This window comes from Rhinolophus sinicus, chromosome 14, assembly GCF_057876585.1.
Source record: "Rhinolophus sinicus isolate RSI-liver-muscle chromosome 14, RSI-T2T, whole genome shotgun sequence".
NCBI lineage: Eukaryota > Metazoa > Chordata > Mammalia > Chiroptera > Rhinolophidae > Rhinolophus > Rhinolophus sinicus.
In genome coordinates, this window is record NC_142514.1 from 25739784 (window position 1) to 25749542 (window position 9759).

A 9759-nucleotide genomic window follows, 5' to 3' on the forward strand; every position below is an offset into this window, starting at 1 on the left:
TAGCTCCCCAGAGAAGCCCAGGGGCCTCAGGGCCTCCCCATCCTCTGTCCCAGCTGGCGTAGCTCCGGTAGGTGGTCACATTGGCATGGGCACAGCACCCCATTCCTTGGGCTGGGAATCAAATGGGGCCAGGCTCTCAGATATAAATGGCCTGGGCCAACACGCTAATTAATCCTGGGGCTTAATATGAAGAAGATTAGAAGAGAAGAGGGCTTTGCCATCCTTAATTGCATTATCACACGCTGAACCCAAGATAGGGCAGGCAGGCTTGGGGCTTCCCCTCAGGGCAGTGCGGAGTCCCCCAGTGCAAGTCGATTTCACAGTAAGAGGAGGCAGGTGAGGATATATCATCCTTTCACTACACTAATTCTTCTGGGGCTGCCCTCACCTACTGCTGCCTTCCTGGGCCCCCAAAGATCTCCATCCCTGAGGCTGGGCGGGGAGCATGCCCATCGCACCCCCACAGAGGAAGGACCACAGAGGAGGAACTACAATGCATGGGCTGAGCAAAGAGCACCTTTTAGGTCTCCTGTCTTTTCTCCCAAGGGCACCCTACCATGCAGGCCCCCAAAAAAGGAGAGACGCAGGGAATAAAGGAAGTGCTGGCCCACTACTAAGGCGTTGCCTGCCCCTGGAATGGTGATTAAACGAGGCTGTGGGGCAGAGATAGGAGCTATTTTTGACTTGCCAGGAACACCCCAGGATGCAAAGGGTTAAATCTGACCCTAAGGGCTGTCCCCAGAGTCCAGTGACTAGACTCCTCTGCCTCCAGGTGTGCACCTGCCAGGATCCTGGGCAAGGGCTGAAAGACCCCAGCCTTGGCAGAGCTGAGGACCATGTTCTACCCCCCTCCAGATGTCGAGTCCAAGAGGGTCTGGGATCCAGGAGAGAGCCTCGGAGGAGACCCCCAGGATTTCTGACTGCCTCCTAGGAAAACCTCAAGTATGAAACCAAGCCTGACACTGGTTCCCTGCACCCCTCACGCCTCTGGCAGCACGGAACCGTGCCTGGAGAAGGGCCACAGGGAAGGAAAGTGGCCCTGGCTTAGCAGAGCTCTGCCTGCCTTCTGCCAGATGCTGGTGGTGGCGCCTGGCGAACCCAGGCGGCCCAGGTCTCTGGCCTGGCGGCGTGCGCAGGGCCTGCGTGGCGGAGGCTCCAGCGTGGCCAGGCCGGGCCCAGCCCCAGCAGTCGAAAGCCTGGGACACGCAGAACCGCTCCCCCCTCCCCACGCCCCGCACAGCCCAGAGCGCTGCCTACAGGGTGCCGGGGGCGGCCACAACAAAGTTAAAGCCCCAAAGTAAGAGTCTCCGGCGAGAAGAGACGCGGAGACAGCAGAGCCCCAGAAAGCCGCGCGCAGCCCCGCCAGCCGCCGCCAGCTGCGGAGGGATTTCGGTTAACTTTAAAAACCACTCGCGTCCCTCTCGCCGCCTTCCCTGGCTTCGTTGGGCAGGCTCCGTTGCTCCCTTCCCCCAACCAGCGCTGCCCCAGGCTGGAGAGAGGGCTCCGTCGCGAGGAGTGGCTGGAGCGACCAAAGGGGCTGCCCTCCCCTTGCCCCACGCCACAGGGTTTAATGCGGGCTACCGAGGCCAAGGGCGGCCACCGAGAGAGGAGGCTGGCTGCCCCCGACAGGCGAAGCCGTACCCTGCGTTCCCGTTGCGGCCGCTGGAGCCAAGCCCCAGGCGGAGGGCAAGGGGCCCGCGGAGAGCGAGGAGGGAAACGAAGTTGGCGCCTTTCCCCAGGGTTCCCGCTCCGCGGAGAAGCCGGGTCCCAGAACTCGGTCTGCGGCAGGTCTTGCTGGCAGTAGCCGGGAAATGCGCCCGCGACTCGAGTTGGGGCTGAACGCTTCGCTACACTCGGCCAAGTCTGGCCTCCCAGGAGAGCGACCAGAGCCCCTGGCTCTTACTCGCCGCGGCCCGGCTGCCTCCTCCCCGATAAGAAAGGCCCGTGACCCCGGCCTTGGAACTTTGTCCTCACAGGAAAGAGCTCCTGGTGGTCACCCGGCCCCGGCATCAAGGAGAGACTGGAGAAATCTCTTGGGTTCGCGTTCAGCGCCCCCCCCCCCATTCCCGCCCCGCCCAGGTGCACGGAGACCCCCGGCTCTGGGGAGCTCTTACCGATCCGGATGACGTGGGGCATCCCGCGTGAGTCCGGGATCCAGAAAGCGCACACGAGGAGCCCGGCCCAGTATTCCCAAACCAGACTCCGGAGGCGCCGCCAGGGAGCGGTCATCGTTGGGCGCCGCCGAGCGTGCCCGGGGCGCGGCCGTGGCGGGCTCCCTGGGGCGGCAGCTCTAGGCGCGGGCGCGCAGCAGCCCCCGAGGCGCCGCCTGGCCCAGCTGCCCAGCTCCTGAGCGCCGCTGCGAGTGGGGGGCGCCCCGCGGCGCTGCGCACATCTTACTGGGGGGCCGCCCCGCGGGCGCCCGCCCCGCCCGGCTGCCGCCCACGGGCCGCCCGCGAGCAAGGCTCCTGGGCTCCGCCCGGGCTCCGCTCGGACTCGGCTCTGGCTTGCGTCGGCTCCGCTCCCGCGCGGGCTCCCACCTGCCCCGGCTGCCGGGCGCTGGCGGGAGGGCTGCACGCGTCTCCGGCCGCTCCTCCTCCTGCCGCCGCCGATGCTATCGCCCGGGCTCGCACAAAGCCCCGGAGTGGAGTTGCACGCGCGCACACACTCCCAGCCCCCTCCCCCGCGCCCTGCCTCCCGCCTCCCGCGCCACCCGCCGCCTGCGCTCCCTCCGCGCACTCCCCCGCGCACACACACTTCACACTCACACCCGCTGAGGCTACACTCGCGCGCTCACACCTGCGCAGGGGGCGGGGAAGGGGACCCTGGACGCGGTTTGGGGGACGCCCGGAGAACGAGGACTCTCCTCGCTTCCCAGACGTCCCCATCCGTCCTGCCAACCCCAGTCCCTTTAACTGCGAGGGCGCGGAGCCTAGGAGCCGAGCGTGGAGCACGAGAGCTGGCACCGCGAGCTGGAAGACCGCGGCAGCCTAGCGACCCGACCAGCTGGAGGAGACGCGCCCTCCAGGAGCAAAGGGACCCGGAGCCCGCGATCTGCAGAGTCTCGCCTTCCAGCTCGCACGTCGCCTGCGGTGGCTGGACGGCGGCGGCTGGAGACTGACTCAGGAACCGGTTTCCCTCCCTAACCCCATCCCTCGTGGAAGCAGAGTTGGGGCTGTGGCTCGGGGAGACAGAATTCAAAGAGAATTGTCCAAGCTGGGCTAGGGGAGCTGCAGGAACTGGTAGGGGCGAGAGAGCCAGGCCGGACCCTCTGCTGTGGAAGGCAAGACTTGAGCACGCAGTGCAACGACAGGGGCGTCGGAGGAAGACCGCTAAACCCTTAGACTCAGAGGGGTGGCTGAGACGTACCCTGGTCCTTCCCACCCTCTTCCCCAGCCATGCAGGAGGCGCTGGCCTCCCTCCTGCATTCCTCCTGAGAAAGAAGAGAGACTGTGATTTTCCGTGGGGTGGAGCAGGACCCGTAGGGAAGCAAGCTAGTAAGGGTTAAAAACAAAAAAAACAAAACCTTGTTTATTAGCAATAATAAATTTTTTTCAAGTGGCGCTGGGTGTCGAGGGAAGGGAAGAGCTGTGGAGCGAGTCTGGAGCAGGAGGCTGCGAATTACGCAGTTAGGCGAGTTTAATGACCTTTTTGACAGAGACAAAGCGGTGCCGATACAGTAGATAAATAAACGGATCTGTCACCGGCAGCGGCTAGGCTGTGTGTGAATTTATTTTTCTCATTTAAATAATTTGATCTATTCCATCATTCCCAATCTCTCCCATTTGCCAGCTGTCTGGTAAGAGTATGGCCCCCAACATCTGAGAAGCAAATCTTTAATTTTCTTACAAATAGACTATGAGTCAAGTTCTATCTGGCCTGTTAATTTCCAGGTCGTTTCTTTTCCTCCCTGTCTGCCTTTAGGGGACCATGGCATTGTGTGGGGATGTGAATATTGCAGCTTGGCCACTCCTGCCAATTAGGAGGGGACTTTCTCCCACCTGAAGTGGAGGCAGCTGTGGCTGTGGGAGGATGAGGTGAGAGTCCTGGGGTTCTCCCAAGGAGAGAAAGAGGTGTGCCACTTTGGGGGCCATTCTCAAAGATCCAGCAGCAAAGGGAGGGTACTGGCTGTCTGTCTTTTCCAGACTTGGGCCTTCCTCACCCTGGAGCAGGAGTGGCTGGTTTCCCAAGCAGCCATTGGAAAATGTCACCCAAGAGACCAGAGGGAAGGACACGTAGACCACAGCCAGAGAAGCAGCAGCTGCCACCTCTTGATAGAGAGTAACGGGGTCCCAGTGGGTACCAGCAAGGAGAAAGCACAGGAAAGGGGAGCAGAAGGCCCCGTCCTCTAGGATAAAGCTGGAGGTGTGTCTTCATTCAAGACTGAACACCCATCTCCATCATCTATCAGCTTCCACAGCTGGTTTAGTTGCTAAAAGAAACCAAAACGTCCTGGTTGTTCTCTAGAGAAGAAAATTCCTGTGCCCTGACGGGGGAATGGAAAGGGGATTGGCAGGACTTGAACTCAAGGTAAAGGATGAAGGGCTTAAAAGGCATCACCAGCAGTGCCCTAGGATGGTTAGGGGATGGGGGAAGAGGGGAGCGCCTGGACGCTAGTTTTGTTTTGGTTATCCTGGAGGCAGCCTCTTGCCATGAGACGGGCAGGGTGCAGGAAACAGTGGACTGGCTGGGGTACTGAAGAAACAGAAGAGCAGAGGCGTGACTCATGGAAAGGGTAGATCCGCACCCTGAACCAGAACTCTGGGAAAGGCCAGTGGGAGGGAGACGTGAAGGGTGAGGAGCAGGGGGAAGAGGAGCAGGCTCCAAGAAAACCAGCACGAGAGTGGTACTAGCGAAGTGACTGGATGAAGGCTGAGGGGGAATCTGAGGCACCCAGGGCATGAGAGTGTGGCCCTGTCACATGGGGCCTCCTTGACTCCCCCAGGAAAGCCTCACAGGCTGGGCCTTGCTCCTGCACATTTCAGAGCGGGTGGGAATTACCTAGCACTGTGGAGGGAGGCTGTCCTCTGCTGCCATGTTGGCTGCGGTGGGAAACAGTCTCCAGCTGCAGGGGCTGCAGGGCTCAGCCCCTGGGCTTGGCAGCCCATCTGGAGCCCTGGGGTCAGACAGAAGCCAGCTGCCCCCAGCCCAGGACTGCGCCTTCTTCTGGACCTAGCTGCAAGCCATTTTGTAACACAGAGATCTCCCCAAACTGACAGCAGCCTGCTCCCTCCCAGTCAGTCTAGGGGAGGGTGGGAAGCATTAAAACAAAAACAGCAATGATAATAATGACCACTAGTATTTATTACATGTTTTCCATATTCTAGACAGTATACGCACTCATGTACCTTACATGCATCACTTCATCTAACCCTCTCCACAGCTGGCTGTGATAGGATCTGTGTGATTTTTGCATTTTACAGATGAAGACTCTGAGCCTCAGAGAGCTTAAGAAGTCCAAAGTCACACAGCTAGTATGCGACCTTCTCCCTCTCTCCTTCCTTCCCTCCCTCCCTCCCTCCCTTCTTCCTTCCTTCCTTCCTTCCTACCTTCCTTCCTTCCTTCCTTCCTTCCTTCCTTCCTTCCTTCCTTCCTTCCTTCCTTCCTTCCTCCCTCTAATATGTATTGGCCATCACTGCCCGGCATTGCGGGTAAGGAGCCAGGATGCATGTCAATGCAGGCCTATCTGCCTCGTAAGCTTGCAGGCTTAAGCCTTGTCCTATCCCACCTGGGATGAGCAGAGGACAGGCTCTAGCAGAAGATGTCCTTCACCTCTGCTGGAGGACACCAGGGCTTTCTGGCTGCTTATAGAAAGGCTAAGAGTAGTATAGGATTTGGGCCCTTTACTAGAGCAAACTGGGAAGCTCCGTTGTCCCCAGAAACCTGCATCCCTCTCTCCCTGTCATCGTGTGCCTCTCCAGGCTGTCCTGCCAACAGCAGGCACTGGGGCTGGCATGATAGATCTCAAGCTGCATCTCTGGGGATTGGGAGGCACCAATCCTGGCTTTTCGAATTGTTGGTAAACAAGTGTACCCACCAGCCAAGTCTGGGCTCTTCGCTCCTCCACAAGGCAGCCAGCTCCGGATTTATGAGGCCTCCAAACCTCATTCAGACTAATGCAGCTTTTCATTCCAAAATAAAAGGGGCCGCTGTCTGAAAGGACAAGTGCTCCCGCATTTCATTAACATCCCTGAAAATGGCTGAGCTGGCCCAAGTCGCTGCCAGCGAGATTCATGTCTCCCACCGGCTCACAGGTGGGGGTAGGGGGAGGAAGAAAGCCTAGACTGCCAGCCCCTCCTAGCCCCCTACCCAAACCCCTTCCTGGCTTCTGCGGGGTCGGAGGGGCTCTCCAGTGGTGGCCAAGAGGGCTCATTTGGACGAGTCCCCCGTGTGTGTGTTTTGTTTAGACTGATCCACTTCAGCTCTCAATCCCCCCACAATCACGGTGAGTGATGAGACCCTGGGCTCGAGTTACCGAGATTCATGATCTCCGCTTCCCGGGGAAACCACGGAGCACATGCGTGCCGTTAGCTGAGTGCAGATTCCTAGGACTTGAGTGCCCTCTGCTGAAGCCTGCCTACCTTCGTCTCCCTTCAAGATGCCCAGCGGGCAGGCTGCTGGCAGTGACCGGACACTGAAACCCAGGGTCTCCGCCCACACCTCTAAGTGTCCCATTATGGCCTTCACGTGGCAGCCATGCAGACCTGTGCTGGGGTGCCTGGGTGAGAACGGAGGGAGAGGCTCCACATCTCACTCTGGAGAGGAGCCAGGAATAGAAGGAGGCAGCTGCCATCCCCTCTGTGAGCTTTGCTAACTGCCTGAGCAGAGAGGAAGGGAGGCCTTCCTCATACCCACTCTTCACAGCATTCTTTCCCCATCAGAGTTTGTGCCAACCACAACAGCCAAGCCTTGGTCCTTTCAGGACCCTGTGACCTGCCTCTAGGCCTAGGAACAGGGACACTTTTAGCAGCCTGGGCCTTTGTCCCTCATCCCTCTCCCAAGAAAGAAGAAGCACAGCAGCTGCCAGCTGCCACCTAAGCAAGCAACAAGCCCAGTGAAGGTTGCATCACCTTAGATTTTTGTCAACAGTCAAGCAAGTTCATTCCCATTGAAGTCAATTCCTGTGTTTATTGTCAGCTTAACCCGCTGCTGCGAGTTATTTCTCAGCAGTGAGGGAGACAGGTAGACAAGCCACCAGAGATATGTTATTTTACTGACATCTGCGTTTCAATAGTTCGGGTGCAGTTAGGTGGAGTAAATGATACATGGCAATCCTGTTTGTGTCTATACATAATGGAACAGCCACCGATGGTCTGCTGCCAGAGGGGGCGGGGCGGACTGCCTACAGGAAAACATCACTACCCACCCCCATTCCCTGGCAGCAGGTGCCCTTTTCTTATACAAGGGGTGGGGATCAGAGTCACTTGTTCACTCATTCAAGTCGTTCATTCATTCCCTAATTAATTTATTCGTGAAATCACTCAGACATTCATTCAGTCACATTCATTCATTTGTTCATAGGATCACCCACTCAGTCATTCACTAATTCATTGATTCATTTACTCAGTCCCTTACCCATTTGTCCACTCACCTATTCATTCAGTCATTCCCTAATTAAGTAATTCATCCAATCACTTAATAATTCACTCATTTATCCATTCACTCAATCCTTTGCATAATTTTTACTCACATTCCCATACTTATGCTCACTTGTTCATTCACTCACATTCATCCGCTCACTTTTCCATTTATTCATTCATTCACTTATTTAGTTATCTACTCTTTTATTCAGTCACATAGTTAGTTGGTCACTCATCCATTCATCTATTCAGTCCTTTGCCCAATCACTCCCTCACTCACTCATCCGTTGCCTCCCCACCAGACTGAGCAGTCACCTGCTTGCTTCTCCTGTCCTCAGCCACTTTACAAACTGAGTTTCACACACCCTCCAACCTCAGGGTACAGCCCAAGACGCCCCAGCGATGGACCAAGCTCCCCAGTCAGCCACCCAGGCTTCTTGGCTCTTTCAGAGCCTCCACTTCTCATATCCAGCGCTTTATCACAAAATTCAGCACACTTCAGGATCCGCTAACATCCCTGACCCTGGAGATGGTCTCAGCCTTTGACTTGCCGGCAAAGTGAAGACTGACTGAGACCCAGGGCCAGGTCTGATGATGACAGATGTCACTTAGAGGTGCCACGTGATGCCACCACTCTGAGCCACACTGACTTTCATTCATTTTATCTCTTTGCCCTCGAAACAACCCAGGGATGAAGAAACGGGCTCAGAGGAGTCAAATAACTTGCCCACAAATAATTTTCTGGGGCTGGGGGTAGGGCTGGTGATGACAGAAGCAGGCAGGTGGTGGGAGAAAGTGGATGAGTGAGCAAAGGAATGAACAAGTGAATGAATGAACAACTACATGAATGACCTGTGCCCAACAAATAAGAGGCAAAATTCAGCTTCTGACTCAAGTTTCTGGAGCTCTCCCAGCTCCTCTCTACCACACCCTGACCTTGTAGTGTCTGGCAGGAGGCAGGGGTTGGAGGGGGAAGTGGGCCAAAACTAGAGCAAATTTGGCCAATGGTAGATTTTTCTAGAGAAGTGCCTCCCTCAGAGGCTACAATGAGCAGTTCTTATCTGCACCTGTCCCCCCGCGGGCAGACGGCTGCCATTGAGAGAGAGAGAGAGAGAAAGAGAGAAAGAGAGAGAGAGAGAGAGAGAGAGAGAGAGAGAGAGAGAGGAAATCCAATCACACAGTGATAAGAAAATAAACAAGTGAACTTCTCCAAGTTTGCCAGACTTTCCTGCCCAAAGGCCAGCTTAATTAAAGTTGGTGTAGAATTTTAAAGTGGGAAAATAATCAGGGCAAGCGATAGAAAAGAGAGAGGAAGGAAAACACTGTTTTGTTTTGTGTTTTGCTCCCTCCTAATTATGCCACAGACTGTCTCTCCCGTGGATCCCATCCCGAGTCCACCCTCCGCCAAGATTCCAGCAGGTGGTACACGGTGGGGGCGGCACAAGCACACCTGTGCCTCTCTGGCACACAGGTACGGCGCTTCTCTGCCCGCAAGACAGGCAAGGTGGCAGGCAGCCAGGCCGGGAGGGGAGTAGAGCACGTGCCCTCCACACTCCGGAGGAGGACCCAGAGGGTGAGGGGGGTGGCAGGCTGCTGGGAAGAGATGCTGCCTCGCTGCCCAGCTCCATAGGGCAGTGGACACTGGGTCCCCACCTCCCCATGATGTCACACCTAGCCCCACCTCATGGTACAGAGGCTCGCCCATGGTACAGCCCGTATCCCACCCTGCTCTAGAGGAGAAGATTTTTCTTCAGTAACTGCCAAATGTGGAATGAAGTCTTGGTGTTAGTGCCCGAAATGGGCTGGGAGTGGCCAGAATTCCAGCTGTAGCAGGTGCTGGAAATCAATTCCTCCGACTCCCGGCGCCTCCCATCAGCACAAGAGCACGAAGAGGCTGAGCACCAGTTTCAGGGAGCTGGACAGAGGCAGGGGCTGCTGGGCTGACGAGAGCTGCAGGCTCCTCTGGGGAAGGGGGAGGGGCACATTCCTCAGGATGTCACTGCATTTCGCTGGGCAGGCCTGAGGACAGGGTACCTGTGCCTCGTGCTGTGCCTTCACACACAAACCCTCGAGTACTGGAACAGGCCTACAGGACTCCGTGTGAGCGCGCGCGCACATGAACACAGAGCTACTAGCATCCACCTAGGACTAGTGAAAACACGAGCTCTGGAGCCAGGCCTCT

At 57.0% G+C, this 9759-nt stretch overlaps 1 protein-coding gene across 1 annotated transcript in view; it reads right to left on the minus strand.

Annotated features, from left to right (window-relative positions):
• GRIK3 (glutamate ionotropic receptor kainate type subunit 3) overlaps window positions 1-3107 on the minus strand; it is a 212749-nt gene extending 209642 nt beyond the window's left edge. The window contains exon 1 of the mRNA XM_074334406.2: window positions 2115-3107. Within this exon, the coding sequence (XP_074190507.1) occupies window positions 2115-2229 (115 nt within the window). The 5' untranslated portion in view covers window positions 2230-3107. The remainder of the gene's footprint in view (window positions 1-2114) is intronic.
• Window positions 3108-9759: the final 6652 nt, after the last annotated feature.